This window comes from Apium graveolens, unplaced genomic scaffold, assembly GCF_009905375.1.
Source record: "Apium graveolens cultivar Ventura unplaced genomic scaffold, ASM990537v1 ctg1290, whole genome shotgun sequence".
NCBI classification, from domain to species: domain Eukaryota; kingdom Viridiplantae; phylum Streptophyta; class Magnoliopsida; order Apiales; family Apiaceae; genus Apium; species Apium graveolens.
In genome coordinates this window covers 5,175-23,448 of record NW_027417172.1, presented here as the reverse complement: position 1 = coordinate 23,448, position 18,274 = coordinate 5,175, and the positions used below count along the sequence as shown (strand labels likewise).

Below are 18,274 nucleotides of genomic sequence, written 5' to 3'. Positions count from 1 at the left end.
ATTTCGGGGACTCGGTTTGAAGCTTAACTGGGGATGGTCAGACAATCAGTTTTCCTAAGGAACATGCTGAACAATGAAGTTCATCTTGGGATATTATTTTTAAGTTTTAAGAGGATGTCCCGCAGAATTTTCAACGATATGACGCATCATAGATACTCCTGGATGACCGAGTCTTTCGTGCCAAAGGGAAAGTATTTTTGGGTCTATGACTTTGGGGATGTTGACACTATGAGATTCAAGAACTCGTATACTCGTAATATATAATTCTGAAGAAACCGAGTGGAATTTTTCTAGGACCCTTTTATTGTCAACGGTTTTTGAGGTGATGAGAAGGTATTCTTTTTCATTCTCATTAGTAGTTTCAACGTGAAACCCGTTAAGACAGATATCTTTAAAACTCAGTAGGTTTCTAGTTGACTTGCTAGAGTATAGAGCCTCTTGTATGTGTATGTATGTCTTATTTGGTAGAAGAAAACTAGCTTTCCCAAAACCTTCTATTATATTTGATGTACCCGATACCGTCCAGACATGTGAGTTAGTTTTAGTCAATTGTGAGAAGTATTTTTGACTCTATAAAATAGTGTGTATGGTTGTGCAGTCAACAATACATATATCTTCCATCTTTATACATATATAAATGAAAAACATCTTTATTAAAAAACATACCGAGTACATAGAACAACATGAAACAAGTACATAAAATGAGTACATAATGGAAATAAGTAAAACACAAAGGAAATAAGTAAATCAAGACAATATATATGAAGTTAAGTCGTCTAAATTATAATAAAGATTAGCACCGGTGTCTATTTCATTTGAGGCCTTATTCATTGGTTTATTAACTAGATTATAATTAGCGAAGTTGGTTTCTACTCTCTTTCCATTATTCCTTTTGGATGACTCGTAGAGATCAACAAGATGTTTGGGTGTGCGACAAGTACGTTGCTAGTGCCCCTCAGATCCGCACCTATGATAGATGCCTCGGTTCTCTCCTTCTTGGGGTGCCTTTCTTTTATTTGGCACTTCACGTTGCCATTTCTGGTGGCCAGAGTTGTAACCATCACGTTGCCACTTCAGGTGGCCAGAATGATATTGATTGTGAAACCGACCTCGGAAATTTCCACGTCCACGGTTTCGTCCATAACCCCATCCTCCTCTATGCCCTTTCCCACGTTCATTCTTCAAGAATGACGTGTTATGTGTTAGGAATATATGTGCATTAGTTTGATGATATGTTTAACAAAACACTTAAGTAGAAATTCAGTGTCTGTAGCCTCAACGGATAAGACCACTTTGGCTATCCGTTGATGGTGTAGCTTTACTTAGAAATAAGTCTAGTGTTGTAGCATATTTCAGTCTCTGTATTTAAGATGTAATTCTTAGAAGTTGAGAGAAACTATGAGTCATGTTGACTACTAGAAGATATGCAGATAGGAAGGCCAATTGTAAATATTTCATGCCTTGTAATTTTGTATAAATGAAGTGGTATCAACGGATGACTTAAAGACCTTCAACGGATGAGAAGCTAAGCTTCAACGGATGTCTCTAAAGCTTCAACGGATAACATCCTTCAACGGATGAGTGCATCAACGGATGAAAGCTTCAACGGATGTTCTGTTGATTAACCGTTGATAAGTGGTAGTTGTACCTACAAACAGAGGCACGTGGGTGAACAGAGATAACTGAAATATGGCAGCCTAATTTCAGGAACATCAGAAAAAGCAGCCGTTCTACTCTAGTATAAAGAGACATTAAGTCAACAAAGTACTGGAGTGAACTGGAGAAGAAACAAGTGGAGATCTTACTTTATTATTTTATATATCCTTGTCTTCACTTGTAAACTTGGTAATATATAAACCAAGTAGTAGCTAGTAATTAGAAAAGAATTTTTCCAGAGCTGTTTAGAAAAATCTTGAGAGAAAAATTATCTAGTTTGTACTAGGATGCAGCTGTGATCAAATTCTTAGATCACAGAATTTCTGAAATACCATCTCTGGTGGAACAACAAATCCACCAGAAAAGTTTTTAAAGGTTTATTGTGTTCTTTACATTTGTGTTTGAATATATATCTGTCTGTATCAGCTTAAAGCAATTCACACACTTGTTCATCTTGAACACACAGTCTTTATAAACTGCTCAAAACTTGAAAAAGTTTTGAGATTTACATTCAACCCCCCTTCTGTAAATCTCATTGTTAGTTCTCTAGAAATAACAATTGGTATCAGAGCAGGCTCTTGACAAACAAAGAGTTTAAAGATCTTGGAATCTAACAAAGATGAGTAAGAAGGATATTGGAGTAAAAATCCCAGTTCTTGACAGAGACAGTTATCACCACTGGAAGGTGAAAATGCACCTTCATCTACTCTCCCAAGATGAAGGTTATGTAAACTGTATTGAGAATGGTCCTCACATTCCCCACAAAGTAGGCACAGTTGCTACGGCCACAATTGCTGTTGGTCAATCCATTCCAAAACCTAGAGCAGAATGGACAATGGAAGACACAGAAGAAGTCCACAAGGATAAGAAGGCTATGAACATTTTGTTTAATGGTCTTGACAAGGATATGTTTGATAATGTGATAAATTGCTCAACTGCCAAAGAGGTTTGGGACACAGTTCAGCTGCTGTGTGAAGGTACAGAACAAGTAAAAGAGAACAAGATGCAGCTTCTCATTCAACAGTATGAGTATTTTCATTTTGAAGAAAATGAATCTTTAAATGACACATTTAACAGATTCCAAAAGCTGTTGAATGGATTGAAGCTGTATGGTAGAGTGTACCAGGTGAAGGATTCAAATCTTAAATTCTTAAGATCCTTACCAAAGGAATGGAAACCCATGACTGTCTCCTTAAGAAACTCTCAGGATTATAAGGACTTCACTCTTGAAAGATTATATGGAATCTTGAAGACTTATGAACTAGAGTTGGAACAAGATGAGGTATTGGAGAAGGGGAGAAAGAAAGGAAGTTCAGTTGCATTGGTAGCTGAAAATGAGAGGGAATGCAGACAAGAAACTGTGAGATCTACATCAAACTCCAAAGATGGTACAAGATATCAGGAATCAAGCAAAGGAAAAGAGCAAGTTGCTGAGAATGAAGACAACTCCAGTCAAGATGACTCTGATAGTGTTGATGAGCATCTTGCATTTCTGTCCAGGAGATTTGCAAAGATGAAGTTTAAGAAAAACACTAGAGCCACTAAACCTCATAAGAACATGGTGGACAAATCAAAGTTCAAGTGTTTCAATTGTGGTATAAGTGGACACTTTGCAAGTGAGTGCAGAAAGCCAACTTCTGAAAAGAAGAAATTTGACCAAGTAGATTACAAGAAGAAATATTTTGATCTGCTCAAGCAAAAGGAAAGGGCTTTCATTACTCAAGAAAAAGATTGGGCAGCTGATGGAGAGGAAGAGAATGAAGATGTGGAGTATGTCAACTTAGCTCTCATGGCTGATTCTGAGGAAAATGAAGTTAGTTCATCAAGCAATCAGGTAACAACTCAGGTAATCACTACTGATGTAACACAACTTACTAAAGAAGAGTACAATGATGCTTTTAATGACATGTCTACTGAATTGTATCATTTGCGTGTGTCTCTTAAATCTCTTGCTAAAGAAAATAGTAGGATTAAAGAGAACAATCTGTTTTTAAGTAATAGAAATGCTATGTTAGAAGATAAGTTGATTGACCTAGAGAAAACCAAGCTGCATTGTATATCTGTTGAGAATGAACTAGCTGAATCTATTAAGAAAGTAGAAATACTTTCTAATCAATTAAAGAGAGAGCAAGAGGTGATTAAAGCCTGGAAAACATCTAGGGATGTTAGTGCTCAAATTGCCAAGGTCCAAGGAATTGAATCATTCTGTGAAACTGCCTGGGATAAAAACAAAAAGAAACTGGAATTAATTGATGGGCTGTCAACGGATGTGGAATCAACGGATGATGAAGGTTATCCGTTGAAGGAAGAAAATGAGCATCCGTTGAAGGTTCCTCAATTAAAACAGGCAGATGTTTCTAATAGTGAAAATCTAAAGAAACTCAACAAAAAGTTTGGTTCAACTTCCAAGAACTTTGTTAAAGAAGAAGCAAGCACATCCAAAGATGTCAGTAAGGTGAATATAGGGCACATGACCTTAGAACAGTTAAATAATAGGCTCAAGATGGTTGAGGATAAAAAGGAAACTAAAAGAAAATCTAACAGAAATGGGAAGGTAGGTGTTAACAAACATAACAATTACACACATGATAGGTATGCTCCTAGAAAAAGCTGTGTGCATTGTAGTAGTGTTAATCATCTATCTGCTAATTGCAAATCTATTAAGAAAACCCCCATAACTGTACCCTCTTCCATGCCTAACATGTCTGCATCATCTCTACATGCTATGCCTACTATGTCTCAACAGAATCCTTATGCACATTTTGCAAACATGCCATATTTTAACAATCCTTATCTTGCTGCATTTAATATGCCTCAAATGCCATACAATATGCCTATGTGGAATAACATGTATGCACAATCCATGCCTTATCATATTCCAAATGTGCTAAATGATTCTGTGACTAACCCTACACCTCAACCAACTACATCCAAGACCAAGGTTGACTCAAAGTTACCTAAGTCTAGAGATGCAGGAGGAATGAAGTCTAGGAGAAAGGCTAACAAGAATGGACCCAAGGAAACTTGGGTACCAAAATCAAATTGATTGATTTTATGGTGTGCAGGGAAATAGAAGAAATCTATGGTACTTGGACAGTGGCTGTTCAAGACACATGACAGGAGATTTCTCCCTGCTCACAGAGTTTAAGGAAAGAGTTGGCCCTAACATAACCTTTGGAGATGACAGCAAAGGGTTTACTATGGGATATGGCTTGATTTCAACAGGGAATGTCATCATTGATGAAGTTGCATTAGTTGATGGTCTCAAGCACAACTTACTGAGCATCAGTCAACTATGTGATAAAGGGAATACAGTTTCCTTCAATTCTGAAGCCTGTGTTGTCACTAGTAAGAAAGACAACAAAGTGGTTCTAGTATACTTGTTCAAATTTATGTAGACGACATAATATTTGGTTCTAAAGATGATAAACTTTGTAAAAAGTTTGCTAAGCTAATGCAAAGTAATTATGAAATGAGCCTTATGGGAGAACTAACCTATTTTCTTGGTTTATAAATTAAACAAGTTAGTAATGGAATTTTCATTAGTCAAACTAAATATATTCATGATCTTTTAAAGAAGTTTGACTTAATGGAATGTTCATCTGTAAAAACTCCCATGGCCACTGCCACCAAAATTGAATTAAATAAGACTGAAAGGTCTGTGGACATTACAAGTTATAGAGGCATGGTTGGTTCACTTTTATATTTAACTGCTAGCAGACCAGATATAATGTTTGCTACATGTCTGTGTGCTAGATTTCAAGCTGATCCTAGGGAGTCTCACTTAATAGCTATCAAAAGGATTTTCAGATATCTCAAGGGTACACCAAATTTAGGTATTTGGTATCCTAGAGAATCTGGCTTTGATCTAATTGGTTATTCAGATGCAGACTATGCAGGTTGCAAAATAGACAGGAAAAGTACAACAGGCTCCTGCCAATTCCTGGGAAACAAGCTTGTATCATGGTTTAGCAAAAAGCAAAATTCAGTCTCTACTTCTACAGCTGAGGCTGAATACATTGCTGCTGGAAGTTGCTGCTCTCAAGTGTTATGGATGAGAAATCAACTCCTTGACTATGGACTTCATGTTGATAGAATTCCTATCTTTTGTGACAACACAAGTGCCATAGCCATAACAGAGAATCCTGTACATCACTCAAGAACCAAGCACATTGATATCAAGTACCACTTCATTAGGGAGCATGTCATGAATGGTACAGTGGAACTACATTTTGTTCCAAGTGAACAACAAATTGCAGACATATTTACCAAGCCACTTGATGAATCAACATTCACAAGATTAGTAAGTGAGCTAGGTATGCTTAATTACTCTTAAAATTCATGTCCTTATTGCAATTTGAATTGAAGCCTGAAATATATTAGTTGCTAGAACAAATTTGACTTTTAACAAAGTTTATACCATCAACGGATGTTTCCTATCCGTTGAAAGTCAAAATTGCTCTATCAACGGATATTCATTATCCGTTGAAAGACAAATACATTTCTGGAATTTTTATCCGTCAACGGATAAAACTGAAGTACCTTTCAACGGATGACAATTTGCCTTATCCGTTGAAATGTCACATCAATCGATTCAGGAGTTTCACAGCCGTTGATTCTATTTTCTTAACCGTTAATACTCATACATACATTTGTATGTATTGGTTTTAAAGGTAGTTGTTAGAATACTTACAGTTTATTCTTAAACGGCTGAAATTCACTAACATATACTTATTGATTAATCTTTTACTAATTTTTTTTTGAAAGCATATAAGCCCTTCTGATTTTTCATTTTTACTTTACGCTTTCTTAAAATTTCAAGCATTTACCATTTTCTCTCTGCAAAACCTTCAAGTTATTCTCTGCAATTTCTACTCACAACAATGGCACCAGTCGTGAAAATTATGTCTTAATCTGGGTTCATCTATGAGAAGAACAATTTCATAGCTTTGGTAGAAAAGAATGAAGCCCATTCAGACTATCACAAAATGATGGACTTCATCAAAAACTGTAAACTTAGCTATGCAATGCTGGAAGCCCCAACGATTTACTGTGAAGTAGTTGAGGAGATTTGGACAACTGCTGAGTTCAACTCCATAGATATGACTATCTCCTTCACTCTCAAAGGTAAAAATCACTGTATTAACTGTGATGATTTACAAGCATGTTTTAAATTACCTGAGAACAATGCCATGACACCACACACTGATAATGATGTATCCAGCATGTTAGATTCCATAGGTTATTCTCTTAACTCTGCTAGTTTAGGGAGTATTAGAAGAAAAGGCCTTAGGAAAGAATGGAGTTTTCTTGGGGATGCCTTTATAAAGGTTTTCTCTGGGAAAATTAGTAATTTTGATGCCATAACTTCATCTCTTGTTAATATGCTCTATATGCTTGTTTCTGATAGGTATTTTAACCTTAGCAACTATGTGATGCTAGAATTGGGTACTAGATTAGGTAACAAAGCTAATAGACCTAATAACATCTATTATGCTAGATTCTTTATGTTATTGGCTAACCATGTTGCTGAAGGTTTGGTCATAATCAATGAGAATAATAAACTCAAGTGCTGGGCACAAGAGAAAAGAGTTCTTGCAGATTTATTGAGAATGGATCTCAACAGCAGTGTGCCATTGGTATATTTACCAATCATGAATGCACCTCAGGTAGGTGAGGTAATTGCTTCTACAACTCCTACTTCTTCCAACCCCTCTATTTCTTTATCTTCTAGTGTGGCCATGAAATCTGTGACAATGCCCCAACAGATTTCTACCAAGGTCACCAAAACTAAACTTTCAAAATCAAAGACAAAGAAAACCACCTCTGTTGTTTCTCAAAAGACAACAGTTGTAACACCAACCATTAACCCTGAGGGGAGTGAACAGGGTGTGAGTGGTGAGGGGAGGGGTGAACATCAAAGAAACCCCCAGGATAAGGAAGGAGAGTTAAGTGCTTCCCAAGCTAGCCAAGCCACAGTTTCTCAAAAAGCTGTGGTGGTTGAAAAGGTATCTAGCACATCCCTAGTTGCATCCTCCCAAAAGGATGTTACTATTGAAAATAGTTCCCAACCAGGAACACAGAACAAACGAGGGAGGGACACTAAAGCCAAACACTCACCAACAAAAGCTTTTATTAGAAGAAAGAAGGCTAGAACCCAATCTTCTACACAGGGTGCACACACTGCACAGATACATCCATCTGTATCTATGCCTTCTCAAACTCAGTTTGATGTGTCTCCAATAAATGTGGAGTCACAGCCCCATTCTCTCACAATAATCACACATCAATCACCAAACACTTCATCACCATCTCTGGATGTGGATATGTTATTCCCATCAATTCCTGATTCTCCCTCTTTACAACTCAGGGAGGAGCCCCACTCAAATACAAGTGATCATCATCTCTTAGATGATTTGTTGGATCACCCGCAAATTCTTTCAGATATAATTGAAGGATCTGTGTCACCACATCTCAAATCAATCTACACAGATTCAACAGTTATATCACTTTCAATTTCAACTTCTTTTCCTTCTTCAACGGATATCACTCATCCGTTGACAAGTGGTTGCTCTTCAACGGATAAGCTTAACAGCAGTTATCCGTTGATAACACCAGTTTCACCTTCAACGGATATTCCACATCCGTTGATAGTCTCTCCACACATAACTGAATCAATTCCAAGTGTAGAAGACATGAATACTGTGCAATCACTCTTAGGATTGAGGGAAGGGAGTGAAAATTTGAGTGAGAGGCTGGGTTGCTCCCAGGCAAAAGGAGAGATTGAGAGCTCAAAAATGCATGCTATTTCTTCCAGCATGGCAAAAGTAAGTGAGAGGAGTACCACCTTAGTAGGTGAAGGTGAGGGAGTGAGTTGTGTGAGCCAGGGGGAGCCCCTGATGTAAGAAAATAGAGAAAAAGAGAGAAAGGCAGGTACAGTAGATATAAGGGTGGAACCAGCCATTGCTAGTGAGTCAATGATTGTGGATGATGCTGAAAAGGAAAGACAATTTCAGCAACATTACAAAGCTGTAATTGATAACATTTCCTTGGATGCTGACACTTTTACTCATCCTGTGTCAGCCTATCAAATGTTGGCTGCTCAGGGCAATGAGGAGGCAGAAAAGACACTACATCTAGTACACACAACAGAATCTCTTCAAAGGGATAAAGCTGCTATTACCAAGATGCCTTCTACAGCTGGTGAGCCATCTGAGGAATTTGGAGTAAATTCTGATGATGATGACTCTGTTTCTTTTGATGGAAGCATGAACTTAGGGGGAGATGAAGGCCCTAGTTCAATTCCAAATCTACCTGAATGGGCTTTGACAAAGGAGTATAGATCAGGGGAATTCAATATCTCCTTAGTCAAACAAATCAACATTATTCAACAGGCCATTCAGAACACTTCACATGCAAGTATCAAGGCTATCCTTCAAGCTCACCTGGACTCACTGCATCTCATGAAGTTGCAGCAAGTAAAGCAGAATCTGAGTATGGATGATCTCAGGAAGGATATTGCTGACTTGAAATCCTACAGTTCTGAAAAATTGGATTCAGTCATGCCCTATGGTACATTGCAGGACTTGGTTTTGAGATTGAAAAAGGAATCAGTTACTGAGAAAAGGCTGGCCAAGTTGGAAGACAGAGTTCAAGTTATTGAAGATTCTGTGGCCACCATTCTTCACAACCAACAATCTCAAACCAGTCTCCTAATGCAGCTGGCAAAAGCACAAGGCTTGACCCCTCTTCTTGATGATAACAAAAAGGGGGAGAGTAAAAGGGAAGGGGAAGGAGAGCCATCTACAAAAATCAAAATATCTAAAGTGCTAGTTCCTGCCATCACTACTTCTCCAATCATTCAAATCAAAGGAAAGCCTGATGGAATTGATTTGATTCAGCTAGCAGCAGCTGAAATTCAAGTGAAAGAGCAAAGGAGGAGAATTGATGAAAGGTTGCAACTGTTGTTTGGCTCTACACAAGATAAATCAACATCTGTGAAATATAGCACAAAGATTGAACCAATCAACATGGAGCTCAAGCCAGTAGGGAGATATAAGGATGGAGAAGCTTCTTCCAAAGAACTACAAGCTATAATTCTCAAGCCCAATAAAAGATCCAATAAGGACTCTACAAAGAATCCTTTAAAAGAAGTGGACTTTCCTCCTCCAAAAGCTGATGAGAACAAGCTTTTAGGTAGGAGTATTGCTTATCTCAAAGAGACCATGGATGAGGCTGTAAGGAGAAATAGGGCTATTATCTCTAGAGAGGGAAAGAGCATATGTGTGATGCAAGGACATCCCAAATTCTCAATAGCCAAGAAGGAAGAAGTCAAGCAACTAAAGGCTGACAAAAGAGCACAAGCAAAGCTTGAACAACAGCTAAAGTCAAGTCAAGTTGAAGAAGAGAAAGGAATTGAAGTCAGGGGTGAAGACAAGATTGCAAACCTAGATGAGGTTTTTGGGAGTATATTTGGTGAGAGTATGGAAGAAAGAGAGGAATGGCAGAAGGGAAACAGAAGAAAGGCCAAGGCACATAGAAGGAGTGAAGATAATACTGAAGTAACCAAATCTATATCTAAACCACTACCTTCCATACCTGAACCTCTTGTTGCTAATCCCACTATAAACATCCATGGTGAACCAATCATTCCAAAAGAGGAACCTATTGATTGGGACACCATCAAATTGCCTACCTTTCTAACCACTCTTCCACTACCAAAGAAACAGAAAAGAAAACCCAAATCTACACCTCCCATAACCTCTAAGAAATTCACTCAAAAACAAAAGCCTAAGCCTAAGCCATCCATTTCTAAAGATGATTATGTTCACATCTGTGACATAAAAGAAATTTCAGACATTGAACTCTATCTGGATGAGCTGGAGGATGTAAGAGGAATAGCTGCTTACAGACAGCTACCAGAGAGATTAGTGTTCAGATACAAAGGAGCTGGGGAAAGAACATGGCCTCTCCACAGGATTCTGAATGAAGGCTACTCTACCTTGATTAGAGTCTTTTCAGCTATACAAAAGGATTATGGCTTTACCAGAACTGCCAAGACTGAAATTCTCAACAAGATTGCCAATATAAGGAAAACTTGGAGGGAGCCCAATGCTTTACCCGGGACTTTACTCATTCAAGAAAGGGGAATTACAATTCACAAATCACCTCATTGGTTGATGGAATTTAGAGATGATAAAGGAGTCAGAAGATTTTTCAGACTTGAAGACCAACTCAAGATTGCCAGCAATGAAACTCTCAAGGAAATGCAATCTAAGTTGGATATCAGTGTTGAAGATGAAGCTGAATTCTTCAGACAACTCCAACTCCAAATTGAGGAAAATGACAAAGGGCTAGGAAAGAAAACCAGGGAACAAAGAAGAAAAAGATGATTTGCTCAGGCTAAAGGAGTATCCTTGGAAATACTGTAAATCTTCAATTTCCTCCTAGTACATACATTTTTGCAGCATTTTCAAATTATTACTAAGTTTCAATTCATATATCTGTTAAGTGTTTTGTTATCATCAAGTTAACCCTGAATTTATGCCTACAATTCTTATAGACATAAATAGGGGGAGATTGTTAGGAATATATGTGCATTAGTTTGATGATATGTTTAACAAAACACTTAAGTAGAAATTCAGTGTCTGTAGCCTCAACGGATAAGACCACTTTGGCTATCCGTTGATGGTGTAGCTTTACTTAGAAATAAGTCTAGTGTTGTAGCATATTTCAGTCTCTGTATTTAAGATGTAATTCTTAGAAGTTGAGAGAAACTATGAGTCATGTTGACTACTAGAAGATATGCAGATAGGAAGGTCAATTGTAAATATTTCATGCCTTGTAATTTTGTATAAATGAAGTGGTATCAACGGATGACTTAAAGACCTTCAACGGATGAGAAGCTAAGCTTCAACGGATGTCTCTAAAGCTTCAACGGATAACATCCTTCAACGGATGAGTGCATCAACGGATGAAAGCTTCAACGAATGTTCTGTTGATTAACCGTTGATAAGTGGTAGTTGTACCTACAAACAGAGGCACGTGGGTGAACAGAGATAACTGAAATGTGGCAGCCTAATTTCAGGAACATCAGAAAAAGTAGCCGTTCTACTCTAGTATAAAGAGACATTAAGTCAACAAAGTACTGGAGTGAACTGGAGAAGAAACAAGTGGAGATCTTACTTTATTATTTTATATATCCTTGTCTTCACTTGTAAACTTGGCAATATATAAACCAAGTAGTAGCTAGTAATTAGAAAAGAATTTTTCCAGAGCTGTTTAGAAAAATCTTGAGAGAAAAATTATCTAGTTTATACTAGGATGCAGCTGTGATCAAATTCTTAGATCACAGAATTTCTGAAATACCATCTCTGGTGGAACAACAAATCCACCAGAAAAGTTTTTAAAGGTTTATTGTGTTCTTTACATTTGTGTTTGAATATATATCTGTCTGTATCAGCTTAAAGCAATTCACACACTTGTTCATCTTGAACACACAGTCTTTATAAACTGCTCAAAACTTGAAAAAGTTTTGAGATTTACATTCAACCCCCCTTCTGTAAATCTCATTGTTAGTTCTCTAGAAATAACATTATGTACTTCAGGTAACTGGGCAGAGCCTGTGGGATGTATCTGATGATTTTTCAGTAGCAACTCATTATTCTTTTTATCCACAAGAAGGAGAGATATCAGCTCGCCATATTTCTGAAATTTACGCTCCCTATATTGTTGAGCCAGTATCATAGTGTTGGGGTGAAAGGTTGAGAGGGTCTTTTCATTCATTTCAGCATCAGTAATATTTTCACCACATAAAATTAATTTTGAGCTTATCTTGAAAAGAGCATAATTATATTCAGCTACAGATTTGAAATCTTGTAACCTCAAATTAATCCAGTCATACCGGGCAGATGGCAAGTGAACAAGTTTCTGGTGATCAAATCTATCCTTGATATTATTCCAAAGGGTGAGTGTATTTTTGATAGTGAGGTATTCAGATTTTACATCTTCGTGGATGTGATGTCTAAGAAAAATAATCGCTTTTGCATTTTGTTCAACAATTAGGATTTTTTTTGGGTCAATAGTATCTTTTAGGCCATTAGCACTAAGGTGTAATTCCGCATCAAGGACCCATGACAAATAATTATTCCCCGAAACATCCAAGGCAACAAACTCTAATTTTGCAAGATTCGCCATTCTGAATAGATTTTAAATAAGATATAATATGCCATATAATATTTAAACAGGCAAGTTGAAATAATAACTTTATACAAAAGTTACGACGGCATAGCCGGCCAGAAAAATTTTGATTATTACTTGATGGCAGCGCCATCTTTATAGTAGTATTACTTGACGGCAGCGCCATCTTTATAGTAGTATTACTTGATGGCAGAGCCATCTTTATAGATTTTAATCAGTAACATAAATATGTAATAATATTTAGAATAAAATGAGGAAAAGAAAACGTACCACTTTTATGAAATAGTTTTAGTTGATAGGAACTCGTGGGTCAGAATAAGTCGTAACTCTTTCGAGAATAAAGCTTCAGTTGGCAGAGACTCGTGCTGATAACGTATTATAAACCTTTGTTATAAACCTTGACTGAAAATATTAGTTATTTTTAATGTAGAGGAATTATAGGAGAATAGAAGATGGAGAGAAAGTTTTGTTTCATTTCATTAGCTAAATGAGCTATTTATAGTAGTTGGTTTACAAGGCTTACTAAGTAAGTTATTCAAATCTTCTTCATTAAGTATTATAAAACTTCCTCGATAAGCTTTACAAGTCTTCCTCGATAAGCTTTACAAGTCTTTCTCGGTAAGATTTGAGAGACTTTCTCGATACGCTTTGACAATCACTTTATATTTATTCAAATATTTTAACAATTGTTCTATTGTTGTTAATAGAAATCACAGAAACAAACAAAATTATGTCATGTATTATTTAGGATCTTTTACCCAATTTGTATCATTATTCTTTTGTTAATATTGGATAAAGAATATTTTATTAAATGGTTACTTTTTTAATAAACACATAATTCCCAATATTTTAAATTGATACAAATAAATTTTAAAGAAAATATAAGAAGGGTACTTTAATATACCCTTCTTTACATTTTATTTGTCCCAATTTGTTTTTATATGTTCCAAAAATATTATCCATATCTTCGTATGAAAAATACCAAAATGATTGACTAAATGACAAGTGTTAGATTTGTATTAACTAAATATAAATGGACCACATGTATTCACATTAATAACACCAATCAAAATTATTATAGTCACGTTACTTATGTCATTTTGTTACAATTTTTTTAACTTTTTATACCTCTAGTATTACTGAATTTTTTGTAACTTTTTTCTAATAAAGCAAATTGAACCTTAAAAATGTAAATTATTCTAAATATTTTAACCATTGAGGTTTAATTTAGTAACTTTCACATGATTGCTATGTTAGGCCTCAATGATACTATAGAAGGGGGTGAATATAGTATCTACAATCAATTCGATTATAAAAACAAGTATGTAACAGAAAACAAGTTTATTCAATATATCAAACTCTGGTACAGTGGGTTTAATCTACTCTCTCAGTGATGTATGATATCACTAAGAGGTGCTAGGGTTACAATGAATAATATTCTCGTGAATGATAACACATATAGTGTAAACCCTAATCTGTGTTTATATACTACACAGTTACAAGATATCTCCTAATTGATATGATATGTTCTGTTTCCTAAAATATATCAATCAGAGATTATCTACTGTAGTCCTTTAGCTGTACAACTCTCCAAGCATATCTTATTTTGTTCAATCCAGATCCTCTCCTGTAAATCAGCCGCTTTTCATCCCTGAAGTGTATCTGTACTTAAGTTCTGATGTAAGTCCTGATGGCTTAAGTTCTGATAACTTCCTGTCTTCAGTAAGTTCCGATTTCCAGTTAAGTTCTGATAATAAGTTCTGAAACTAAACAAATCAGATTAGACATGACATCACAAATATATCTAATAATCTCCCCCAACTTGTAAATTATAAAAATATACAAGTTTATAGATTTGATGATGTCAAAAACATTTAAGTACAAATGCAATGAGAGTTTATATGTACAACTAAATACAACTTACAGTCCATGCAGCTTTTACCAAATTCACTGAATCATCCTGAATCCATAATAATTCCTTACAAAGTCTGATACCAGCTTGGTCTATGCATTTCTTTTAACTTCAAGTAACTGAGCTTTGACTTGCTGTAGTTCTTCATCTTCAGTATCACCAATCTAATATATGGCAGCTCTGATTGCAGAAATTGGATTTCTTTCAAGTCCATCTCCCAGTCTGATTACCCTTAGATGTGTAGAATCTTCATTATAGCATAAGCATCTTCCTTTCAGAATTACTTCTACCTTAGCAGAATTCTTCCTCATAGAAATTTGTCTTCCATCATCCTCAGTCATCATTGGAGTATACTCTGTCATTCTTGCACCAGAAATTCTGAGTAAATTTCTTATTGTCTTCAAGATATATTCTGACCATTTTCTGGTAACATTAGGATTTACCTCCAGTAGATAATGAATATATTGGAGCTCTTTAACATATTTCTTCAGCACATCAGAGTCAGATAATCTATAAGGTCTGCCATCAATCAGAGATAAGATCAATTTCTCTTTTTCTTCATAATCATCATGAGTATCCATCACTACTTGAGAAAAAAGCACTTTGTCAAGGTGCTTCTGTGTGATCTCTTCATATGGCTTGTTAGCCAATGTGAATTTGTTAGTCAATGTGAATGGATCTCTAATATCAACTTATATCCTAGTCTGGAATTTCTCTCTGTCAGAACCTAATCCAGAAGTGTCTCTAGCTTGCTTGGCTTTTACCCCAAATGCTGCAAGTTGATTCAACATCTTATTTGCCTTAGGCTGAACTGGAATAGACTTGTTCCATAGCAGCTTCTTCTTGTCTTCTAATGTTAAGCCGTCTATGTCAACTTGAGCAGTGTCATAGGTTGATGTCTTGATGAATTGGTTAGGATTTGCAGTTTCATCTGTAGCTTGCTGTTCTGAAATATCTTCAGGATTTATTATGTTCTGAACTTCTTCACTCTGAACAACTTGAGCTATGTTAGAGGTTGTCTTAGATTCTTCTGTCATCCTCTTTCTCTTCAGAGTTTCAACTGTTTCATCTTCAGCAGCAGCATCATCAGAGACTTAAACCATATTGCACACAGGATCCATCAGAATTCGAGGAATCTTCATCTTCTGTTTTTTTACTGTCTCCCCAACTTTTCCTTTTTCCCTTGTCTTTGGGATCAGTAGTAGTTTGAGATCTAGTCCTTGATCTAGGAATCTCTGTGGCAGATCTTTCTTTTATCACAATCCCCTTTCCTTTTGGCCTTGGTGGCTTTTTAGCATCAGAAGCTTTTGACTTGGGTTTGCTCTTCTCAGCAGCAAATTTAGCTTTTTCTTCTCATAATTCCTCTAAATCCACTCCTGGATTATCCTTAAGGAATAGTCTCTTGGCCAATTCTTCATCAACAGATTGAATTTTGGGATCTTTGTAGAAGAATGTTGCTTTTTTTCCTTTGAATTTCAAAGTCTGCAAAAACTTTTGTGACTCTTGGCTTCCAGCTTGGACTATCACATCAGAAGTAGTTGTCAGAACTTGATCATCAGTATTTGAAGTATCAACATTTATGATCAACAGAAGAACATCATGATCTGTTGGCTTCTTTCCTTCCTTATTCCTCCCTTGCATAGCAGATCTATCAGAGTTCTTACTACCAGACATTCTCTGATGAGAACTTGCTTATTGAGTGGGAATTCTGCTCAGCTGCTTCCCTTGACTTTGACCTCTACTCTTTTCATAGTTTCCCTGGTCATCTCCATGATCATCCTTTTTCTTCAGTGTTTGGCTTGGTGAGCATTTGGACTTAACTACCTTCTCCCCTTTTTTGGCATCATCTGTCAGGAGTAAAGAAAGAAGGAGTTCCACTGAAGATTGGATCTCATTTAACTGAGTCTGTTGAGCAGCTTGATTTTGTAATACCTCATCCAGTTGGGCCTGCTGCTTGGTTTGAACAAAGCTCAATAGCATCCATTTTTTCTTGAATTGATCTGATAAACCTCTTCTTGTCTAGTTTTTGCATCATGGCTAGCATCATGGCTAGCTTATCAGCCGTTTCCTGACGTTTATCAACCTTTGCATGAGTCGTGGAGTGTTGACCTTGTAGAGTTGTACTGAGAGTAATGACCTTTAGTAGATGCTTGAAGTCAGAACTTGTCAGCAACTCATCAGCTTTTATAATATGTTCTGTCAGAACATGTGGGCTGGGAATAAAATCAGTATCATTCCATTTATGCATCTACTCAGCCCCTCTAAAGATTTCCTCCCATGGAACTGGAGCAGCCTCTTCCTCAAACTGGAATAATGCATCCTTTCTTGTAGGCACTGGAGTGTTTACTGGAGCTGACTCTCCAGAACTTGATAGATACTCCTCATCTTCATATAACACCAATGTGTGTGTGGCTGTAGGAGACTCTGAAGCAATTGTAGCTTTGTCTAAATTCTGATCTTCAGTTCCAAGATCAAGAATTGGTGTTGTTGGTATCTCAGCCTGTAAAATTGGATAAGTAACAGGAGTTGGTTGTTTTGTAGTTGGAGCTTCCAGATATAGAATAGTAGGTATATTCAAATTATGAATATCCATTTCAGGACTTGTCTTTTGTACTTCAACATCATCTGTAGCTTTGATTGGAGAGTGAGGTGGAGAAATCACAGATTCTTGTACAGGTTCTAATCTGTGGACTTCAGGAATTTCAGATTCCTGAATCAGAACTTCTTTAGCTGTTGGCAGGGCTTCAATCACAATAGGGTCTGATAAGATCAGATATTCCTAATCCCCTTCCTCGGCATCTTCAGCATCCTCAGAGTGAGTTTGTGCAATATGCACACCTGCTCTCACCTTCCTCAATTTTGATTTTCTAGATGGAGGGGTGACATGATCTATATCAGAATGTGAAGACCTCTTTCTTTTCTGAGTGCCAGAAGCTTCAGCTGCTTTCTCCTTCTGAAGAGTTGACTTTTCAGCTTCTTCTGTCACAGGTTCTGTTGCAGGAAATTGGACATGTTCTTCCTCATCTGATTCATCTCTCAGAATCAGCCTTCTCTTTCTCCTTGGTGGAAATTGAGGAACATATTTAGCTCTTGCGGTTTTGGGTCTAGAGAATGTGTCATATTTTACAACTGGCACCTTTTGAGAAGTACCAGAGGTTGGTTTGGTTTTGGATTTGGGTCTGGACTGTGAAGTGCTGACAATAGGTGCTGATGTTGGTGGTTGTGAGGTAGACTGTGGTTGTTGAGTAGTGGATGGTTGTGATGGTGCTACATCAGGGAATATGGCTGTGTATGTTTGAGATAGTGTTGACTAAGAACTGTTTAACATATTGGGGTATTTGGAGAGGTCTTAGTACTTCCTTCTTGTTATCAACAGGTAACAAGTCAGTAAATGTCCTTTTATGTAACTTAAAAGGTTCCATTAGGTCATTGAACACTTGTGGCTTATCAGAACAATAATAACTATAAATTAATTGATAAAACCTAGCAAAATATACTACATTTGTA

General features: G+C 36.7%; 1 protein-coding gene across 1 annotated transcript; it reads right to left on the bottom strand.

Annotated features, from left to right (window-relative positions):
* Positions 1–945: 945 nt before the first annotated feature.
* On the bottom strand, positions 946–12,852 carry LOC141699759 (uncharacterized). The gene is made up of 2 exons (XM_074503599.1): positions 12,259–12,852; positions 946–1,179 (listed from the first exon to the last, which is right to left on the bottom strand). The coding sequence occupies exons 1-2, from the start codon at positions 12,850–12,852 to the stop codon at positions 946–948; spliced, it is 828 nt and encodes a 275-aa protein (XP_074359700.1).
* Positions 12,853–18,274: the final 5,422 nt, after the last annotated feature.

Bases quoted from the DNA above. Each gene is read 5' to 3' on its own strand.
- LOC141699759 (XM_074503599.1), bottom strand. From the start codon at position 12,852: ATGGCGAATCTTGCAAAATTAGAGTTTGTTGCCTTGGATGTTTCGGGG. The intron at 1,180-12,258 runs GTACATAATGTT...TCATTCTTGAAG, and splicing joins GCTCTGCCCAGTTACCTGAA to AATGAACGTGGGAAAGGGCA.